At 35.5% G+C, this 22,714-nt stretch overlaps 2 protein-coding genes across 2 annotated transcripts in view; one reads left to right on the forward strand and one right to left on the reverse strand.

The window, feature by feature from the left end:
* Window positions 1–9,986: 9,986 nt before the first annotated feature.
* On the reverse strand, window positions 9,987–12,893 carry LOC121418215 (protein CEBPZOS-like). Its single transcript, XM_041611951.1, has 4 exons — window positions 12,649–12,893; window positions 11,608–11,733; window positions 10,675–10,719; window positions 9,987–10,239 (listed from the first exon to the last, which is right to left on the reverse strand). The coding sequence occupies exons 2-4, from the start codon at window positions 11,729–11,731 to the stop codon at window positions 10,136–10,138; spliced, it is 273 nt and encodes a 90-aa protein (XP_041467885.1). The 5' UTR covers window positions 11,732–11,733; window positions 12,649–12,893; the 3' UTR covers window positions 9,987–10,135.
* A 158-nt stretch (window positions 12,894–13,051) lies between these two features.
* LOC121418214 (general transcription and DNA repair factor IIH helicase subunit XPD-like) overlaps window positions 13,052–22,714 on the forward strand; it is a 29,619-nt gene continuing 19,956 nt past the window's right edge. Inside the window, exons 1-8 of the mRNA XM_041611950.1 lie at window positions 13,052–13,156; window positions 15,955–16,054; window positions 17,045–17,185; window positions 17,587–17,700; window positions 18,283–18,399; window positions 19,998–20,114; window positions 21,286–21,409; window positions 21,950–22,046. Of these exons, the coding sequence (XP_041467884.1) occupies window positions 13,152–13,156; window positions 15,955–16,054; window positions 17,045–17,185; window positions 17,587–17,700; window positions 18,283–18,399; window positions 19,998–20,114; window positions 21,286–21,409; window positions 21,950–22,046 (815 nt within the window). The 5' untranslated portion in view covers window positions 13,052–13,151. The remainder of the gene's footprint in view (window positions 13,157–15,954; window positions 16,055–17,044; window positions 17,186–17,586; window positions 17,701–18,282; window positions 18,400–19,997; window positions 20,115–21,285; window positions 21,410–21,949; window positions 22,047–22,714) is intronic.

The raw sequence follows: 22,714 nt of genomic DNA on the forward strand, positions 1-22,714 counted from the left end.
TCTTTTTTTTTCAGCGCTGCAAATAAGACAATAACATTTAAGTGGGGATGGGGTATGTAACAGTGCGGTCATGACCCGCGAGCGAGCAGAAATGTTCTCGTTTTTGCGTTGAAAACATAACCTTTTTGTCAATAGTTTATTGGTATCATAGTCGATGCTACATGTCCTTCGGATCGTAGCACTCATGATATGGCCTTGATCAGAACACTAGAAACTTGAGAAATGTCATGAATAATTACGAGCGAGCGAGCCGAAATGTTTGCGTTTTTCCGTCAAAACATACAATTCTTCTCAATAGCTTGTTGGTAATGATTACATATTAGTTGATGATGATTAGTTGATGATACATGTCCTTCTGCTCGTAAGTCTCATGATATGGCCTTGATCAAGAGACTAGAAACTTAAGAAATTTCATAAATGATTACGAGCGAGCGGAGTGAGCGAGCCGAAATTTTCGCGTTTTCCCGTCAAAACATACATTTCTTGTCAATAGTTTGTTAGTAAATCAAGTATTAGTCGATGCTACATGTCCTTCTGTTCGTAACACTCATAATACGGCCTTGAACAGGAGACTAGATACTTATGGAATTTCATAAATTATTACGAGCGAGCGGAGCGAGCTAACCGACATTTTAGCGTTTTCCGTCATTTTGGTTTTCATATTGGTAAAACATATTTTGTAAGAAAACGTATGTCTTTGTCTTGGTTCACTTGTATTCATAAGTATAAATCATGATAATCATGTCTGGCCTTGTTAATGGCGATACCGTGATCATGTCGGCGACATGCGGAAATAAAATATATAATAAAATGGAGCAAGCGAAGCGAGCGGAAATTGTTTTTCGTCGGAAACATGAGATTCTGTTCATTATTGCTGTCATATTGGGTAGGGGAACTGTCCGTAACCAGACCAAGGAGTTATCAGGCGCTTGCCCGATAACTCCTTGACCAGACCGACCTCCGGTGAGACAAGCAAAAAAAAAAAAAAAAAGGAAACGAAAGGGGGGGGTTGAACCATTTGGTTTGAACCCCCTAAACCCCCCCCCCCTTGCGTACGCGCCTGACTCGGTCCATCCTCGAAACAATTGGAAATTCGCTATTGGAAACGACGCATTTTGCAACATTTCATTTCTAACATTGCTGCGTATTATCATGTCTGTGTATTTCCTGATAACACTAGCATTACAAATGACACATGATTGTAAAGAAGAATAATCATGCTTTCTAAAGATATCACTTTCACACATGATGATGGCACATTAAGAAATTTATTGGCACTCAAACTTGCAGTTTGAGTTGCAGAACTCAAACATGAGATGGCAATCAATTTTGCAACATTTCATTTTTTACATTGCTGCATATTTATTATGTCTGTGTATTTCATGATAACACTAGCATTACAAAAGACACACGATTGTAAAGAGAAATAATTATACTTTCCAATGGTACAACTTTTACATATGATGATGGTTCACTAAGAAATTTATTAGCACTCAAACTTGAGTTGCAGAACTTATTTTGAGGGGTTTAGTTATAGTGTTTACTTTAATTGACTCACAGGAGATCTACCACAAAAATCTCCATCAGATAGCCGTGATCGATTCGGAATAATTCATCTTTTAGAATTAAAGGTTAAAAAATGCAACACATAATGGAAGCCCCATTATAGGAGCATATATCATAAGATAAATAAAACCACAACGGCAACGTTAGGACCACGGATAACATGGCCTCTTTTTGTAATACTTTTTTACAAGTTTACTGCAAAAAGAAAATGTGTGGTTTTGAAACCCTGGTGATACAGTGCGTATCAAAAAAAAGTTTTCTCTTAGAATAAATCCTGTAGATTTATACATTTGTAATATCCTGAAGATTTCTCCACATTTTAACATTGGTACAGATCCCTTTAAGCAAATGACGATTTAAATTTCGAAAAAATATTTCCGCTTGAGTGAGCACCACATACTTTTGAAAAGTTAATGAAAAATGATTTGCTTTCATTGGATAGATGAGACCCAAAGCCAAGATTTTATGTAAAAATTAACCACATGTATACTTTTTAATTCCAAGGGCTTTTTTAAAGTGTAAACTTTTTTTTTGATACGCACTGTATACAGTACATAATGGGACAATTTGATGGAAAATTATCACTTTTATACTTTGTGTACTTCCGCCTTGTCGGCTTTAACGTCGGACGAATATTCCGGGTCTCCATAAACTCTCACATAATATATTTGATGCATGAAGAAATATAAAAAGCTGATTAACCTGATTTCTTCTCTTGAGCAGACATTCCTTCCATTGACCAAGAACCCCGGGAGACTAACGGTCACAGACAGAGTACTAATAATAACTATTTTTATTTTTTTAGGGGGCACACCATGTAGCATAATGTGCACGATAATTTTAAAAACTAATTTATTCAGTTTTCTCGTGGGGGAGGGGGGCTTGGAGTAAAAATATTAATTGATCCCTGCAGAGAGGGAAAGAGGTATAACATTATGTAAATAGTTGATTTCACTTTTTGCATCTTGAGAAATAAATAATCACTTCTTTTACTGATACACTTTTCTTCAATAAAAATGCGCCGAAGTGTTATGTATATATTCGGTCTTTTTTTATTTTCAAAATTTATTTCCGAAACCATTTTTGTATAGCATTTTGTTACATTCCATTTTGCAGACTTTTTCAGAGCGGGCGCAGAAAGAGAGCGAAAAAAAAAGATCCGACCTTAGTAAAAATCGAGATAATTCCTCAATGACCTGGACCTGTGTGAGGTTACCTGATGCTGAATTCGTTTACTTATCAAAGGTCAAGTCCACCCCAGAAAACTGTTGATTTATATAAATAGAGAAAAATCAAACATGAATAATGCTGAAAACTTCATTAAAATCGGATGTAAAATAAGAAAATTATGACATTTTAAAGTTTCGCTTTTTTCACAAAACAGTTCTATGCTCAACTCAGTGATATGCAAATGAAAAAGAGTCGATGATGTCACTCACTCACTATTTCTTTTTGTTTTTTTATTTTTTGAATTATACAATATTTCAATTTTTACAAATTTGATAATTAGGACCTCCTTGCCTGAACCACAAAATGTTAAAATAATGGATTTCCACGTGTTCTGGGAGGAATGAAACTTCGTTTTACATGACAATGACGAGAAAATCAAAATATTTCATACTTCACAATAAAATACAGAAGAAATAGTGAGTGATGTAATCGGTCCCCTCATTTGCATACCGAACAGGTTTGCATATAACTGTTTTGTGAAATTAAGCAAAACCCTAAAATAAAATAACTTTCTTATTTTACATCTGATTTTGATGAAATTTTCAGTGTTATGCTTGTTTGAATTTTCTCTTTCTATGCAAATCCGCTTTTTGGGGGTGGACTCGTCCTTTAAAACATCTGGTATATCAACCAGCGAGGGCATTCAGTGATGAGGAAAAGAACAATGCTGTAATATACAGAACTGCTTTGAATTCCGATCTCTAAGTATTTGCTTGATTGGAATATTTGATTCGCGATAATTAGATAATTTTCCTTCTCGTAGAATCTCTTGATGCAGCAACCTTGTCCTCCGTTTTGGTCTTGATCTGTTTAGGTTAATTATTGTACTCAGTGGCGTACCGTGGGTCAAGGCATGGGAGGGGGGCACTCACTTAGTGGGCGCGGATATAGCGTGTTCAATTGCCAGGTATACTAACCCAATAAAGACATTTTAAGGACTGTGCCATTAAACAGATTTGTATCTTATTTGCGAGCGCGAAGTGCGATCTGAAAATTTTTGATATTCAGACATAATAATCAATTAAAAAAAAATCACGATACGTACCTGTCTCACTAAACAAACAATGCGAGCGCAAAACGCGAGCTGAAATTGGTATATATATAAAATGACCCCAACTATTTTTTAGGAATTCATGAAGATATAGTCCTCTAATGCAAGCGCTTGCTGATTTTGTTAGAATTACCGTGTTCACACTTAATCGGATTTTTCATCGGCTCGCGGTTCTGAACCGCGAGCTGTAACAGCGTGTAAACGCAGTGCAAGATAAACCAAAAGCCGATCAAGTGTAAACACGGTACACCAAACACATGAAGTACTTTGTGTAGTCATTGTAATCATGAACATGATAATCAAATATTGCGATCGAGCGCCCCTCGTGCCCCCCCCCTCGCAGTTACGACACTTGTTCCTTGCTACAAAGGAATCTTCTTTTGCCAAATAGCTGAGGCTCACGTAAATACAATAAGCTAATGCTTTTGAAAGAATTCTCCTACTTCCGCAGATACAAAAATATATATCTCTATTCAAGATATGTATTGTGAATTGTCTACAAAACCGAAAAATATTTATTATCTATGTTTGGACACTTAATCTGTTGATTCTCAGTTGTACTGTGTAATGATTTTGTATGATGTATTAACTGTTATATAGACGAATAAATACGAATATGAATTTTAAATGTAATAATTGTTATTGTGTAGGACTCGTTAATCGAAATAAATTTTACATTGTCATCATTTGTTGTGCGTGAATGTGTGTATGTGGGGGGGGGGGGGCGTTAAGCCCCTATATTGTTATCACTATTAATTGTTTCAGATATGCTGATATATGAGACTTCACCAAATTTTGCACAGAGTTACTTTGGTATGCCATGCATTATAAAAATACAACAAAAACAACAAAAGTTCATGTGCTAGTTCTACGGGACTTCAAAGTCGCCGTATTTGAATGATATATGAAATGTTGCGCTTTATTCGAAATCAATGTCATTTTCATCAAATTCGGCAAAATTGTAGAGGAACGCATTGCAAAGGTGTAGGAAAGTTGAAAATATGATGCCCATATGCTCGTTTGTTAACCATCAGTGTTCAAAGTGTTACGAGTTGACTCGAAAATCGCCTAAAATGCGCCGGAAACGTACAAAAGTCTAATAATACCGTCTAAAATACGAATGGTTCCGTCGTTCTGCTCCCAAACACTATCCATGTCATTTTCATCATACTCTCTAGATTTGTAGAGGGGTATATTCTAGACGTTAAAAGATTAAACATATGGGGTCCATGTGTTTTTTATAACTATCAGTGTCTAAATAATGTTGCGAGTTGGCTTGGAACAGCCCGAAATGCGCCGAAAACGGGCAGAAGTCTGATGATACCGTCCAAAATGTCTAAAATACGAATGGTTATTTGTTCTGCTCCCAAACACTAAATATCCATGTCATTTTCATCAAACTCTCTAGATTTAAAGAGGGGTATATTCTAGACGTTAAAAGATTAAACATATGGGGTCCATGTGTTTTTTATAACTATCAGTGTCTAAATAATGTTGCGAGTTGGCTTGGAACATCCCGAAATGCGCCGAAAACGGGCAGAAGTCTGATGATACCGTCCAAAATCAAATGTCTAAAATACGAATGGTTATTTGTTCTGCTCCCAAACATTAAAAATCCATGTAATTTTCCTCATATTCTCCGGATTTGTAGAGGAATATATTCTAAAGACGTTACAATATTAAAAATATGGGGTCCATGTGCTCGTTTTTAAACTATCAGTGTCTGTAGTATTGCGAGTTGGCTTGGAACAGCCCAAAATGCGCCGAAAGCAAGGAAAAAGTCTGATGATACCGTCTAGTCTTGAAAATCCATGTCATTTTGATCATACTTTGCGCGTAGAATTACTTAAGAACCTGAATATTCCAAATATGCAAAAATTAACATGAGTCCATGTGCTTGATTTTTTGCTATATAGAGCTTCTAAGTTCACCCAAATGGATGTTCTTAAGAATAACATTGAGCATTCAAAAGAATTGGGCATTTTTTGACCTCTCGAGATGACAATGAGTTTAAAGCTCTATTACTCAGTCAAAATCTATGAAAATTTAATCAAATTTTGCAATATAAATAATTGTATCCTTAAGATGGATAATCTATTTATATTGCTATTGCTTGCTCTTGTAAGTCTAACAGCACTCCCAGTTCTTAGAAATTGCGCGAAAGATAACAAACACTATACCTCAAAAATGTGAAATTTCAATAACATATACTTCAGAAGTACAACAAATTATGCACTTTATTCTTAACCCATGTGATTTTCACTAAATTTGCAAAGTTGTAGAGGAAGGTATACCTAAGAGGTGCAAACATTAAAAGATATGGGTTCAAGCGCTTGTTTTCAAAATATCAGCACTTTTATTTGAGCAAATGGTGCTTTAAAAAAAAACACAAAAAAGCTTTGTATATGTGAGAAGAAATTCCAAACCACTCTACCATTCATTCAAACTCTGGGTCATAGTCGTCATACTTTATTTGCAGCACTACAGAGTAAAGTATTTTGAAATTGTAGAGGAATTCGAAAACATGGTCCATGGAATAATTCCAGTTTATAAGCTTCATAAAATAACACATCGGATCCACAGTTAGTGCAGATAAGGAGAAAAATCAGCTCACACCCACATGTTCATCCTTTGTGACGTCAGCGCGCAGAGTGTAAAATATGTGCAGATCATGATGCGCACAAACATAACCGTGGAACGTCCTTAAACCATTTAATATTTTGAATTTATGTATCTTATATTACATGATCGACCTATGTGACAGCCTATATACTCCCGTAATTAAGGTCACTAAACCCTGAAAAACACGACGCTTTTGGATTGTCATCCAACCTTCATTAATACGTTTCATCATTTTTGTCTGATTTTATCAAACTCATCTTGATTTATAGGGACTTTGAGAAACGTTTAATTCAATCCATTATTTAAAAAAACGACTATACACAACAAGTGTTCATTCCGATTTAAGTGCTTCAAAATGCGATGGATGCCTCGAATCAATATCCACGAAACTTGCACTATAAAAATGGACCCCTGTTGAAAAAAATCTTTTGATTATACCATTGATATACAGATAATTTGTCTTTTTTACCCACTTTTCATGTACAACTGTGATGTATGTTTTTGTATCGTTTTTTTGGTGTGAGTGTATCCTATACCATTGTAAATGTGATTGATATTATGATTATTGTTGTACATACCGATTGTTTGATCAATAAAAAGATTCAAAGAAAAAAAATTCCATGAAACTTTAGCAATGTATTAAAATTCACATCATTTACATGAATATCTAACAAACTGCCACCCTATCCAAGCATAATGCCCCGGGCATAATGCATCATAATTTCTAAGCAAGAAGTTTATTGCTCGTTTGAAACAAGGTTTTCTCGAGCTATATTCTATGGCACTATTGTTTGCGGAATAAAAAGGAGATATCTCAAATATTGAGCTTTAACTTTGTGAAGAGGAGGCAAAAAGCAGGCAAACATTCATTATTGTTACTCGAGTTGACAGAGTTACTACTATATTTCAGGTTAATATGTTTTTACATTTGAATGTACAACGCTTGATAATAATTGTGGAATTTGGACTCGTTTTTTGTTGAGCTTAGCAGAGAAGGGGGATATTTCCTACAATGTTACGGCCTATTTGTCTTTCCGTACCATATAGATAGGCTGCTGGGAATAAAATCGAGAGGGAAAAAATCGCAAACGGCGGTGGGAGGGGCTCGGTTAGTGATCATGCGAGATGGCCGCTAATGGGGGATAGGCACCTCCTCATTTTCAAGTAAACTGATGCCCCCTCCCAAGTTCTATACACCAATAAATTTGAAGAACCTTAAGAATGGCCAATACGCACCCCCATCACCCCTAGAGGAACCAAACATCTAATAAAAACCACAACGCATGCTTGAACTGCCCCCATACACAGACAAAATGAAGTAGGCCTAAGATATTTCGAAAAAAAAGATAGAAAGGAGAAAAGGAAAGCCAAAGTTTATAATACAGAAAGAGAGATACAGAGAAAAGGGGAGAGAGAAAGGGACTATCTTTAAAAATGCTAATTTCTTTATGGCCCTTCAAACTTTAAAAGAACATGGAGAAACCCGGTTTAAATTTTGCAATATAAACCTGCTCATAATACCATGCCAAATATATATTACACTATATACTACATGCAGGAACACAGAATAATTCAATACATTTGACTAAGTGATTTATTAAAATTTTATGCATTTAATTAAAGATACTTAAGTTTGTGAGGGAGATACTTAAGTATGTGAGTGACTAATTGCACTTAAGTGTTAGGGTAAGCAAGACATGCCACTTCAGACTCTTGAGAAATAGGCAACATAGAAATAGGGCTGACACAGAAATAGGGCTGACAAGCAATCACCCCTATACGTTTGAAGTAGTAAAGAAAAGGAGAAACACATGTAGTGAAGAGAGACAGAGAGAGGGGGGGGGGGGGGGAAGAAAATGAATAAAGAGAGTTTGAGAAAGAACCCATTTGGGTGTGATGGTACTGTTAACTCCAAATATCCATTTATAAATTGTTCTGTTATCTTGACAAGTACCCTAGCAGCTGATTTGATAGTTTTTACATTTTATCTTTAACAGAAATTCCCCCTTCAGCATGTTCAGAAGAAAACAATCAGTAGTTCTCAAGTGAATATCCACACGTAAAACAAGCAACCCATGTTGATGTTTAACTGATATCCTAATTGTTCTGGAAAGGGATTTTTGCAACTTAGTACCCTGGCACCAATCTTTTTTTTTATATAGATGTCATGATTTTATATTCATCTTTAAGGGAAATCCCAGTAGCGCAATAAAACAATTAGTAAATCTCATTAATACCTTAATACCTACATGTACAACTTGCAAACTATATTGACATTTGATTGATATCTCAATTGTTCTGGAAAAGATTTAATCACCATAAAAAAACATGATCAAACATAATTCAACAAATGAATATGAATTTAAATCTAGCCTTATGTCATTGACCCGACTTTGTTCCTTGAGAACCAATCATACATGTCATGCATGTTTCATTATTATGTTCAAGAAGTTCAAAGAACATGTTTGTCTATTTAGTACAATATGTTGTTCATGTCAGTAGTAACGAATGGGTGAACTTTGTTCTCATATCAAACATCTTTATCATTCTGTTAAGGATGTTCTGTGGCTGTTACCATGGTAACAGGGCTCAGCAGCCGATAAAAACAAATTTTTCCACAGATGACGGAAGTAACAATAATGGCAAATTTACCAAAGTTGCTAGTCTCTATGAAACTGGGCCAGGAGCTCCAGAAATGTGAATGCATTTAAAATTCTTGATATATTCGTCAATACAGAGATCAGATACACCATACATTTTGTATTTATAAACATCACATATTTACAAGTTTGTCAATTGTCATAATTTCCTATGTAAAAATAATTATACATATACTGTTCAAATACCTGGCCCTGGAAAGCATCACATGAAACAATAGTCAGTGATTGTCACTGATAATTGTTATAAGCTACCAAAATCATTGCATCTGATTGGCTCAGAGCAAATTTGGCAGTGAAACACACCCCAGATCACTTGCCACATGCAAATTGACACGCAAGTATGGAGACATTAAACAAAAAATAATAACAAGTCTTCAGGAGTGTTGCTAACTGGTACTTTTGATGGAGCCAACATGAAATACCCTCTTCAGACTGTAGAGGGCAGCAGACACTTTAACAGATCCTCATTGATCAATATCATCTGATGCTGCTACTCAATTCAAATGTAAACCTGGAAGACTTTGACCCGAATTCACGAAGGTGGTTTTGAAAACTCACAGTTGAGTCCATGGTTTATGCAGATTTCCTGTATAATTTTATGAATTACGTTTAATTTAGCGCGTATCTGGCGCGTGTGTAAAAAATGTCCAATTCTGATGCACGCTTTTATCACAGTGCGCCAAACTGACGCCTGATATCATGGTTAGATACACTATTTTATTCATGAGTCCACTGTTTGAAGAGTGGACACATGAATAAAAACAGTGGACTCATGAATAAAATAGCGTATCTAACCATGGTAACAGGCTTCAATTTGGCTAGACAAAAGCACGCATCAGAATTGGACATTTTATATACACGCGCCAGATACGCACTAAATTAAGCGTAATCTATACAGGAAATCTGCATAAACCATGGACTCAATCGTGGGTTTTCAAAACCACCTTTATGAATTCGGGCCTTTAAGTCTATCTAGTATTAGTCCTTTAATAATCCTCAGTAGGTTTCATAAATCCTCATCAGCAGTTTGTTGACTACTGATGCCCCAAGTTGCATAGTCCTGCTGTCTCGCATCCTTAAATCCTCCGAATTCTGCCCCCTTGTAGAATACTGCAAGGAAGATAAATGACAAAATCAGATTACTCAATCATAACATATATCCCTTTTACATAACATTCAAACACATACTTTTTACAAAACACAGACTTGCTGAAAAGCAGTCTGTTCTGACTGAATCAAGTTATACATAAAGTTGATGCCCCATAGGGCAGTTCCAAAATGTCATCAATAAACATTTACATATTCTACATTTAATCCAGTGTCAATGAGCAAGATGAATAATTATCAATGATTAAAGGTGACTGGTCCAATCAGCATTTTCTGTTCTCTTCAAATTAACTGCAATCTAAATCTCGTTTTATACTCTCCAGTACTCAGATAAAAGCAATTTTCTTTGTAATAAACACATTCAAATTAAATTCCATCTATGGATGGGTAAAACAAACTTCTATTTCAAAGTGAAAATTGCTTCTTGAAAATACTTACATTCAAGAACCTTTGGATGACTCTCATGCATATACTTCCTAAAATCTGAAAATAAATGAGAAAACAGGCCTCGATCCATTAATAAATAATAAAAAATATAATGCTTGATAAAACAACTTCAATATAAAGATGCGCAATTATTTGCAATATGAAAATTTTGCCATATTCAGGGGATTTTGAATAATGTATTTCTTTTCATCACAAAAGAACAAAATTAGTAGGGGGACATTTGATGTGTCCCCTCTATTTTGAGTAGGGGAGATGCATCCCTGGGATTTCCTCCCATGCAATACATTAACTTACCCTTTTAATCGGATTATGCACAGGGGAAATTAATTCAAAATGATGACTACTAGCCTAAAGACTACTCCCCTCTTCCAAAAATATGTACTTAAAATGTACAATCTGGATTTTTAATAATAATAAATGTGATATCTAAGGTGCCAATATCCAATCGAATCTAAATGTTCAAGGTGCACAGGTGAAAAGAGAGAAACAAAAGGCTATCAAATTATATATATGCAGAGTTAAATGAGTAAGTCTTCAGTTTTACTATTAATGCCTTTTTGTTCAATTTTCACTGTTGCTATATAGTATAATAATTCTATATAAAGATTTTGTGAATAATTAAGATATTTTTTTTTCTTGTAAATAGTGTAAATATGTTCACTAAAAAAGATCGAAATTTTCTGCAACAGTAATAAGTAGAATTAGTTTTGAATTTGATGTACAATGTTGAGATTTAGTTAAATTTATTGTTTAAACTATGATAATGACATTATTTGGGGCTAACCTCCATTAGCATCTTGTTATTATGTTAGCTCCAATTACCAAATGTTTTGTTTATATGTGATGTACTATTCCTTGTAATTGTACCTGACAGTGATATTTGGTAATAAATTCAATTCAATTCAATTAGGTGAGTTACAATACCTTGTTGAGTGTTCATCCTGTGCCATACATAGTATGCAGCTCCAAAGAATCCTATCTCAGCATAGAGGACCCATTTCATACCTGTCCACAGCCGTCGACCACCGGAACTACTGAAGTTAAACATGCCTGAAATAATAATGGAAAATAACATGAAAATTTGATAATTTACAGGCGCGGATCCAGAGTTGAAATTTTACGGGATGCTACGGGATCCAGGATTTTTAAAAAGGGGTGCCATATTTTACCTGTTGGAAATTTGACAAGCCCCCCCCCCCCCCCCGAAAAAAAACAATTAAAATTCAAGGTCGATAACTTGGCCACCATAAAATTAAGCAAAACAAAATAAGAAAAAAAGAAGGTATTCACCTATATGTCAGGTAAATTCGTCTCTTTTAAAAAAATCCTACAGGGCTCGCACACCTTCAGCCCCCCCCCCTGGATTCGTGCCTGACTTATACTCGTCATTACAAGACCAATTTTTTAAGACCTAGATCTACATACAGATTTCATTTGCTGTTTGTTGATTTGCAATTATGGAATTGGAAAGTGATGTGGAGAGATGCCAGGAATTGCTTGGCCAGGATTGAACAAGGGCTTTTCAAATAATCATAAATTATAATTTCCATGAGGACAATAAAAATTTACAAAACAATCTCTATAATCTATTTTCTTCCCCCTTTAGCACTGAAGATATATTTTGGAAATAGTTATAATCTATAAACTTATATTTGGGTGGAAAATTTACTCCTCAGATCAGAGAGATGCAAAAGAGAAGTTTTATAATTTTTAATGTTCACATATTTTTTCACTGGTAACTTAGGTACTCATTCACATTCGCGCACACAATCTCTGCTCTGTACATGCCAGCAGCTTCATAATCACGGGCCCAAGTTTGGAGAGCTAGAGAGAGAACCCCAGACTAGAGGCCTTGGCTGCGGAGCGGAGACCCGAGGGTGCGGAGTGAGTGACAGCCTTGTCCAGGCATTAGTCCCAGGCATTGTCCCTTGATATGGTCAAAAATTGCGAATGCAATATATTTACCTCACTTGGTATCTACGATATAATGCCGTCAGAAAAAGAAAGAACGTGGTCTCCTCCTCACAATACCAAAGCAGTATAATCTGAAACACAACAAAATTATGATATTTGTTCGCCTAAAATGTAGATCCAGATCGAGATTGATGGTTTGCAATCTCACGTTTACCGTCGCAATACCTTAATATGTATGGAATGCTGAAGGACGTGAAACATGTAATATAAGACACCTCTCTTTTAATGAATTATTTAGATATTTCAATTCGATATTTTGTCCAGAATTGAAGTAAAATCAAATTTTCCTAAAATAATTTGTTCAAGATCAATGCGTAAATATGAAGAATTTAAAAATGAATTCAATATCAATTTCGCATGGCATCAATGGCATCCCATATCCCTTAACCAGATTCCGAAAATAGAATAGAATTGGATCGGATCATGGTGCAAGAGATCCTGTAAAATACATCATATTTTAACTCGAAAGTCACCTAGAGGAGCGGCACGTAGCAATGAAGTAAGATGTATTTGCCTGCTATTAATCAATATTTAATTCATTGTTGAATTTGATATTTGTGATTGAGTTTTGAACTTCGATTTGACGTGTGTTTACCAAAAATCCCACCATGTGCACGCGAGAATTTAGCGAAACCTCGGTTTATCTGGTCCAACAGACTTGGGCGGGGATGAAGGCAGTGGTACGCTCACTCTCTCTGCGGCGGCACGTAGCGTTGTGATTTGTCTCTCTTTAATTTTGTGTAGATTCTAACTAAAAAATTGTACCCTGGATTTGGGGGAATTGATGATGGATTATATATTTTCTTTTTTTTAAATCTAGGTGTGTGTTTAGACTGTTCAATAACTTCAATTATTAAAAACTTTAGTTTAGACTAAATTAGAGATGTGGAGTTCGGTGACTTTTGAAATCTTGAAGGAATCCCAATAAATTTGATATCTTGACATTGGAAAGCTTGTGAATTAAGAAAAACAATGGTGCTTCAATCAACTCTTTGTCTGATATATTGATGGAGATATTCCAATTTACAGGGGAAAATATGCAGATACCATTGGAAAGCTTGACAAATAAGAAAAAGAATGGTGAACAAATATTGACAGATATTTCTGATTAAAGGGGAGAATGTGCAGATTCTTTTTACAACTAAAGTACATTTTCATGATTTACATACATAGTACACAAAATGCAGTGAATGAGACTGTGTAATGCTTTTTTTAAAAGTGCAATGCGCTGCTATGTAAGGCAAGGCGCTCCCTTGAATTATACATAAAAAAACTTCAAAGTTTCTCATGGTATGGGTTTTTGTGTGTTTTTTTTTCCACCTTTAATGGCTTCATACTTATTTTATACATGGGTGCACAGACAGATACAAATTCTGGAAGTTGTATTTTCACCGAACTCCCTATTAGACAAAGAAGTTGTTTTGCATATTCAGTCTGAGGATTCAAACAAGGAGATGAAATATGCATCAGACTTATACTTTGAGAGGGCAAGGTCTCTTGTCTTGTCTTCCTGTTAATTGAACACCTTATACTCTTTGATGAATTGTGTATTGGTTTTAACGTGCATAGGTTGTGAATCTCCTATATATGGGACCAACATTTGCGTCCTTTCCGATAGTTTTCCAACTGCTTTCACACCTGAGCTGATTACAGTGGTGAGGCATGCTTACACACACAATGCTATAGCATCAGATTTTTTGTTAGACGCGTATCGGCATAAGCAGTACTTGAACCCATCACGTTGAGATCTACAATCCTATTCAAAACATGTGCTCTAACTGACTGAGCTATGCTGCCTCACATCATCAGTTCACATAATTTCTTCTAATATTGCAGCTCGGTTAAGAAAAGGAAAAGAAGGCGATTCAAATCTCCATAGCCAATGTAGAGATAGCCAATGTAGGACATCCACAGCCATGGCCTTCATTGGTCTTGTTGTGTTGCCATAACTTATGCCTATCCTGGAACTTGGTTTATGAAATGACTTAGTCCCTATGCTTACTGCAGACATTGATATTTTGATTCAGCCCCCTGCCTGCTCCTCCCTTCAAGAATTTAATTGAGGCAACATATTTTCAGAATTTCAATTCGGGGTTGGCAGTTTCTCAGAAAATGTAGGTATTTCCCGCTAGCCAGATGGGAAATACTAGGAGAAACTTTCAAATTCTGGGAAGTACATGTACTTGAGATGTACAGGGAGGTACAGCACAATGGCAAATTGTCCATTGAACTGTGTACTACAGATAGACCATCTCCTCACAGTGATTCGGAGACTGCTGATTGGTCCATCATGCAGATCATGTCATGACTATGTGGTCGCCAGAATAATTCCTTCTGACCATGTGGAAGTATCAAATAAAATTGGTAGCGATAACGATATCCGATCGCATTGCCTACACGTGAAATGGTCTTCGTTCGTAATCGGATCACTTTTTTAGTATCGATAATAAATTAGTGAGATTCAGCAATTTCATGCATATTCATGGGACACTCGGAAACCCAGAATTCAATTGACTTTGTGCACGTTGCGATAGATTCTAGAAAGTCTTAACGTACACGATGCCATATCGACGCTACTTCATAAGATTTTGCTGGAAAAGCAAGGAAGTAATATGAAGTTTTTTACCTATGCGGTATTGGTTAGAAAAAAGATCCTCGGAGAATACGAAGTTTCATGATTCATATAAAATATAGGAAAGTCACATTCTAGGTAGATTTTGGTACAAAGTGATAGAGAATGGCACACTTGTTTGGATAGAATACTGCACGGCGCACTGGAAGGCTTGCACTCTGCATGCTTACTATATTTTCATTCACAGATTGGCTTGCGGCAGTGGCTGGATGAAGTAATGTAAGAAGCAAAGTGAACACATTGTGTTGAGCACTACACTTTCCATTCTATACAATTTGCCACTGTGTACAGGGAAATGCTAGAGTAACACCTGGGCAATCCCTGTAAATATTCAACAAGTATATATCGTAGTATTCCCATGCATTTCCAACTATTTCCCATTTTCCTCAAGAGTTATTTAGGTGGGTTTTACCATCAGTATGTATCCCACTCTGGCCAACCCTGGGGGCCGTTTCATAAAGCTGTTCGTAAGATAAGAGCGACTTTAAGAACGACTGGTGAACCCTTCTTACGCGCTAAACCATCTCCAATGAATATACCATTTACCACAAGAACGGATCACCAGTCGTTCTTAAAGTCGCTCTTAACTTACGAACAGCTTTATGAAACACCCTCCAGGTTCAATTTCATTGTTTAATTGAAAATTTTCAAATCTTTCTCTCTAGGTTGAATGTAGATGGGCTTTTGGTTCACTTCCCTTATGACTATATCTATCCAGAGCAGTTTATGTACATGCTTGAACTGAAAAAGCTTCTTGATGCAAAGGTAAGAATAAAAAGCAAAGTGCATATTTTGTTAAGTTTTAGGGAGTTTGTATGAATGAATAATTTGGACATTTGTTCAAATTAAGTTTTAAGGAATATGTATGAATGAATAATTTGGACATTTGTTCAGGGTTGCTATGAAAATTAAAAAGAACAGGACTTTTATCATTGAGAAATTGTAATGAACATAAATAGTGATGTGAATGCAGCTGGTTCCATGTTTACTGTATATTGCAGGCAAAACAATCTGCAAAATGGTGTAGCTCTAATATTGCAATCAATGTGGATTTTCCAGAGTTCTTTTGAGCATTTCAGGGATGAAAATGAATCGAGCCCTATGTAATTTTTCCCGCTATGTTGAGCGTGCGATGAAGACGAGTTTGCATCATTGCTGGATACATTTTGAAGGACTATTGAGTTGAAAATACTGTTTTACGTCCAAAATGATGTTTTCATCCTTAAACGTGTTGCAACACTTTGTGTGAGATGGGCATCCCCTAAGTGTCCTCGAATGGAATTCATGTAGTTAGATAAGGCTTTCAGTTTAGAATTCTAAATGTTCAAAGAATGCCCTATTCTCTTAGTGTGGGTTGTTGTGTTCTAGTGGATATGACTCTGGTCTGGTCTGGACTCTGGTCTGGTCAGAGGGTTGTGGGTTTGAATCACAGCCATGGCCGTTTTCCTGCGAAAAGAAATTTACTTACATTGTGCTGCACACAACCCAGGTGAAGTACCAGTAAATGGGTTCCCATTATATGGCAGTTTTGCTTCATATGGTGGCTCAGCTACAGCCAGGGTAGTACCGTAATATGATTCCAAGTATCAAGTTTAGTATGTACGTACATGTAGTAACTCATATAAATTGACCATATTGTTACTAGTTATGAATGATTGCATAGTTTTAAAATCATTCATTTGAATTGTTATTTATTTAAAACTCCTAATTGAAACTGTTAAAGAAACTAAATCTGAATCTCTTGTTTTATTCCAGGGTCATGGAGTTCTTGAAATGCCATCAGGGACAGGGAAGACAGTTTCTCTTCTGGCTCTCATTGTGGCTTATATTCAGGCCAATCCTCATGCTCTTACAAAACTCATCTACTGCTCAAGGACAGTTCCAGAAATTGAAAAGGTATAAAATAACTTTTATGGTTATTTAATCTAAGCTTTATTTTCATTTAAATGACAAAAGTAGGATCTATTTGCTATGTGTCTTTATTTATTGATATTATTGATATTGTGTTTAAAAAATGTCTCAAGATAATTTGTACATTTGCTGCATATACAGTATGATATGGAGGTGAGACAACATTGTCATTTTGCCTCCAAAGAAGATTCTGCTAGGATCGAAAGCTTAGGCCCCTTTTGACTCTCTATTCCACTCTGCAAGACAGTAGAAAACCATGAGGTATTTGTTTTGATGATGATGATGGTGGTGGTGATGGTGTTCATGGTGATAGTGATATCAAGAATAACGGTGTTGTTTCCATCAAAGTGAAACATTATTTTTTGTTCATGTTCCCCTTTTCTCAGGCAGTGGAAGAACTGAGAAGACTGTTGGATTTCATTGAAGAGGAGACTGGGGAAAAGCCTAACTTTGTTGGCCTTGCTCTCAGCTCCAGAAAGAACCTATGTATACATCCTGAGGTCAGTGCAAACCCCCCCCCCCAAAAAAAAAAATAGCCAAATATGTCTACTTTGAAGATACCATTGTGAAAACCATGTGTAGAGATCATTCAAGAGATGTTAGGCTAGTATCCCCTAAAGGCCTAGTATTCAGATGCTCCTCAATACAGTAGGTCATCAATGATATATTTAGAAAATAGCATTTTATGATCAAATACAATAAAAAATGGATTGTAATTAACACCTGACAGTCATTTTCTTTTTTGAATTAGAAAAAAATGACAGAAAAGAAAAGAGGGAAAGGGTAAATGAATACATGAAAAATAAAAACAATGTACAAGAGCATCTCATAAAATACAATTATTTGTAGATACATTATGTCATACCTCAGTGCAATAAGCACTTAATATGTTGATACATCCAGCGTATTCATTCTCAGGATTTAATTAGAAATAAGTTGGGCAAATATTAGTTTAAAGGTTGTGCTTTTTTTGGATGAATAATTTTCATGTATTTTTTTAATTAGCTAAATTTCGTAACTATTCACAATTATATCGTCCATGCTTAGATATATGAAAACATATTTTGTGCGATGTATTCCAGGTAAGCCAGGAGAGATTGGGTAAAATAGTGGACAGCAAGTGCCATTCCCTCACAGCATCTTACATCAGAGAGCGTCGGAAGCATGATCCATCTGTGCCTACTTGTTCCTTCTATGAGGTAACAGCTACGCACTTTGTTTTCAAACGATAAAAACTATGCCAATTTTAATATTTGAACAATTATCTTTCACTAATTTGTGGCAAACATTCTAAAGATCATAAACCAAGAAGAATATATTGCAAAACTCACTGATACGAAAATCCTGCCGTGTTTTCCAAACACCTCTTGATTTTGCCGCCCGATGAAGAAGGGGTCCTAAAGCTACGCACTTGATTTTATCATGCAAATAAATAGTATTTCCTGTGCCTCAATTTCTAAAATGTATTCACATTATTATAGGATAAAATGAAATTAAAGCGAATATAACTCCAAAATTCCAAAAGTTGTTAGTTTTCTCTGCATTGAGAGATTTACTGCAGCCTCTGTAGAAAAAATAGGAATAGGAATTTTTCATCACTCTGCAGTCACAGTTCCACACACAGAGTGCGCATTTGCCATAAAAACTGCATGCGCGATGAGTTATGCGCAGCTTTAGGACCCCCTACCATACACAACCATGCCAAGTATAGTGCACTGGAACATGATTCATAAGACAATTCCATTTCAAGCCAGTATGCTGCCCAACTGTGGCAAAAGGAAGGAAGAGACACATCAGTCAAATTTAAGTTATTCTTGTTTCTGAAACACCCTTCAATGTACGTTTGCACATTCAGGAAAATTTGGGGGAACAAATGATTGTTTTATGATCATTTAGATGATATACTGTTAGATTGCATTGATGCAGTATGCAACAGCACTTGGGACCCATTTCATGAAACTTATTTGCAATGGCAGTTTTAAGCAACTGAAATCATTTGATCTGATTGGCTGACATTGAGCTTGTTACAGAAATTGTGCATTTGCTATTGTAACACCTCTTTTATGAAATGGGACCCAGCTCAATGCTCGCTCTGCTCAGAGGTTTCCTGGCATTATTACCCAGGGTGCAACATTTTGATATATAGTCGTATACCTACCAAGATGGATGATTTTCTGCTTCTATGTGCATCATTAAAAACAATATGACAAGGAAGCATCCGAATGCTCATGGCCATACAGTTGGAATCTACGAAAATCAACCATTTGTCACTAGCGTATCCAGCATCAACTATGACAAAGAAACGTATGGGCCCATGCACAAGCATAATAGAGACACTTGTCCCCAGACAATTGGGCCAATGAAATGCTTTGTACGATCTGATGCTGGATACGCGCCTGTTGTAAGTCAACAAACGACTGCCCAAGTTATCAATTATATCAGACCAGGGGGAATGTTGCCAAAATAATTAAGTTTGATTTAGAGTCATGCTTAAATGCTGATACGCTCATGATATAATGCAACGTGGAATGAAATCATTGATTAATATTGCAGTAGTCCACATACTCTGAACCATGCGGTGATGTCTTTTAAACTGCATGTAACTTGGATTTTAAGTGCTTAACCCTCCAGAATATGCAAGGCATGTGTTATATACATCTTTTAAGTCAAAATCCGCCAAAATGAAACTTGTTTTGGTGATCTTCAGAGATTCGACTTAGGCAGAATAATCTGTAGACTTATTTAGAAAGTATATGATTGACAAAACGATGATACCGAAATATAATTTTCTTAACAGGAGTTTGATGCCAGTGGTCGTGACATCCCAATACAACCTGGTGCATACAGTCTTGATGACCTCAAAGACATAGGCAGAGAGCATGGATGGTGTCCTTACTTCTTAGCCAGATACACGGTAAGAACATGTTACCACAGATATTTCAATATGTATTAATGCTTAATAAGAACACATTTCCACACAAAGTTCCAGTATGTTTTAAGGACACATCACCACATAGGTTTCAATTCTTGGTTAGAACATATTACCACATATGTTTCAATATATTTCAAGTCATGGTAAGAATACATTACCTCGTATGTTACAAATGTTTCATTTCATGTTAAGGACACATCATATATGTTTCAATTTATTGTGAGAATGTGTAACAACATATGTTTCAATTTATGGTAAGAATGCATTACCACATAGGTTCCAGTATGTTTTAATTCATGGTAAGGACACATCGCCACACAGGTTTCTATGTGTTTCAATTCATAGTTAGATATATTACCACATATGTTTCAATGAAATTTCCTTATATTTTACAAAATGTTTCATTTCATGGTAAGGACACATTATCATATACATTTCAATATGTTTCAATTCATTGGAAGAACACATTATCATATATCTTACAATACATGGAGCTACATCTGTTGAAGTCAAGACTAATAGTTATGGATTCATTTTTATGATGGCCCATAGTTAATATTCACATATTTATATTGATTATTGTAAATATTTGTTGTTACTCTCTTTTCATTGGAGCTTTATGGCTGCTTATCACATATATAAAACTGTTTACTTATATTCTATAAAGTGAAGGGATCTATCCGCTTTCAATATACATTTCATTTTCTGAGATTTCGATAATCATAACAGCTAGATATACTTTTTAAAAATATTTTCATATAATAGAAAAAAGCCAAGATTTCTTGATTTGATTTTTGTGCATTTTTTTTTTTGGGGGGGCCACAGAAGTAAAAATAATTTGTTGATTAAAAGTTTTTGAAGAATTTTAAGTTTTGAATTCAGTTTAAAAATCAAAGTTTGAAGATTGCAGTTGAATTTTTAACTTTGAAGTGTAAGGTTTTAAGTTTAAGATTCAAAGTCAGCTGTTATATGTTATCCATGTATAAAAAAATTGTAGTATGATGTGAGATGAATGATGTTGTTGTAATTTCAAACTTCTTGTAAATAACATTGCATATGATGACAATACATACTGTATAAGAAATTACCTGGAAAGAGTATTCTAGTACAATTTACCTTGGAACCTAATCTCTCTTTTTTTCGTTCTCTCCAGATATCTCATGCTAACATTATTGTTTATAGCTATCACTACCTTCTGGATCCTAAGATCGCTGAACAAGTCTCCAAAGAACTCTCCAAGCAATCTTGTGTTGTCTTTGATGAAGCTCATAACATTGGTAAGTTGATACCTGTCTTGCTTTCATCAGGTAATTATGTTGTATTATGTTAATTATGTAAATTTAAGCAAGGTTAGCCTTATTGAAGGTCTATTTATCTTGAGAACGTATCTTGTTGAAAGTATGAAGAACAAAACAGGAATTTATTCTGTCATTCTAATCATGAAATAAATTTCAATTAAGTGCGTAGTCCATCAGGTTTATAAAGCAAGTGTTTGTATGATTGAATATAAAAACTAGATTCTAGTAGAAAATGTATAATACCTGAGAAATTAACCAAATAATGACATTCCAGCCTAGTATTGGGTCTTCTGTTCCACAAAGGCTTATCTGTGTTGGTGATTTTCAGTGTGATAAATTCTTAGCTTAGATTTCCATAATTCATGATTTTACAGATTGGGATACATGTAAATTTACCAGATTTATATCTGCTTTGGTATGATGACAACCTTTATTTATAAGACTTTGCCATGAAATCACTTTTGCTGCATTATAGCTTTAACATGTTCAAATGTCTGTTTGTTATTCTACTCCTTATAGATAATGTTTGTATAGAGTCTATGAGTGTAAACATCAGCAGAAAAACACTGGATAAGAGTAGCCAGAATTTGGATTCCCTAACTAGACATATCAATCGGTAAGATGACCCAATGTTGATATCAAGGGAGTGTTTCATGAAAACTGGAGTCGGTACTTCTCACTAACTAATTTGCTCTCAGCCATTCAGATACAGTAGCTTTTAACAATAGTCAGTGAAGATCTTTGACTATTTGTTTAATGAAATACCCCCTATCCTCCACCGAGGGAGTGATATGATTATCCAGATTCAATTTTTGTCTGTAATGTAACACGATCCAAGCCCGCTGTGAGCTTGTTGTCACATAAGTCTGTGGAGGGTAGGGAGTAGGGGCAGTTGAGGTAATGTCCATTTTAATCATAAAAATCCATATCATGTAAGCTTCAGCATCTTTTTAAAAATTCTCCAATTCATTATAACTAATGCAAAATGAGAAAACAGTAATGAAATGGATCGTTCTCCATTTTCTAAATCTATACATATAAAATCGAACAAGTGTTTTCTAAAACAGCCATTATGAATTTTTTGAAGTAATTTGAAATTGTCATTGCCACCCATTTGTCTTGTTAGACAATGATGTTAATACGCTAAGCTATGACACTGCATTGCCTTGAATGGCTTTGCACTGCTCTGGAATGACAGTCTCGGGGAAACCCCTTGTGCAGATGTAGGAAGTTGGTTCTGATGCGGTGACTGTCGTTACCCCTTGCCTTTCTCCTGGCTCGCCA

The sequence above is a fragment of the Lytechinus variegatus genome, chromosome 7 (genome assembly GCF_018143015.1).
Source record: "Lytechinus variegatus isolate NC3 chromosome 7, Lvar_3.0, whole genome shotgun sequence".
NCBI lineage: Eukaryota > Metazoa > Echinodermata > Echinoidea > Temnopleuroida > Toxopneustidae > Lytechinus > Lytechinus variegatus.

What these genes read in the sequence shown, in the direction of transcription:
- LOC121418215 (XM_041611951.1), bottom strand. Translation starts at nt 11,731, where the DNA reads ATGTTTAACTTCAGTAGTTCCGGTGGTCGACGGCTGTGGACAGGTATG. An exon ending in CAGGATGAACACTCAACAAG is followed by an intron (nt 10,720 to 11,607) that starts GTATTGTAACTC and finishes ATTTATTTTCAG; the next exon opens with ATTTTAGGAAGTATATGCAT. An exon ending in TCATCCAAAGGTTCTTGAAT is followed by an intron (nt 10,240 to 10,674) that starts GTAAGTATTTTC and finishes TCTTCCTTGCAG; the next exon opens with TATTCTACAAGGGGGCAGAA.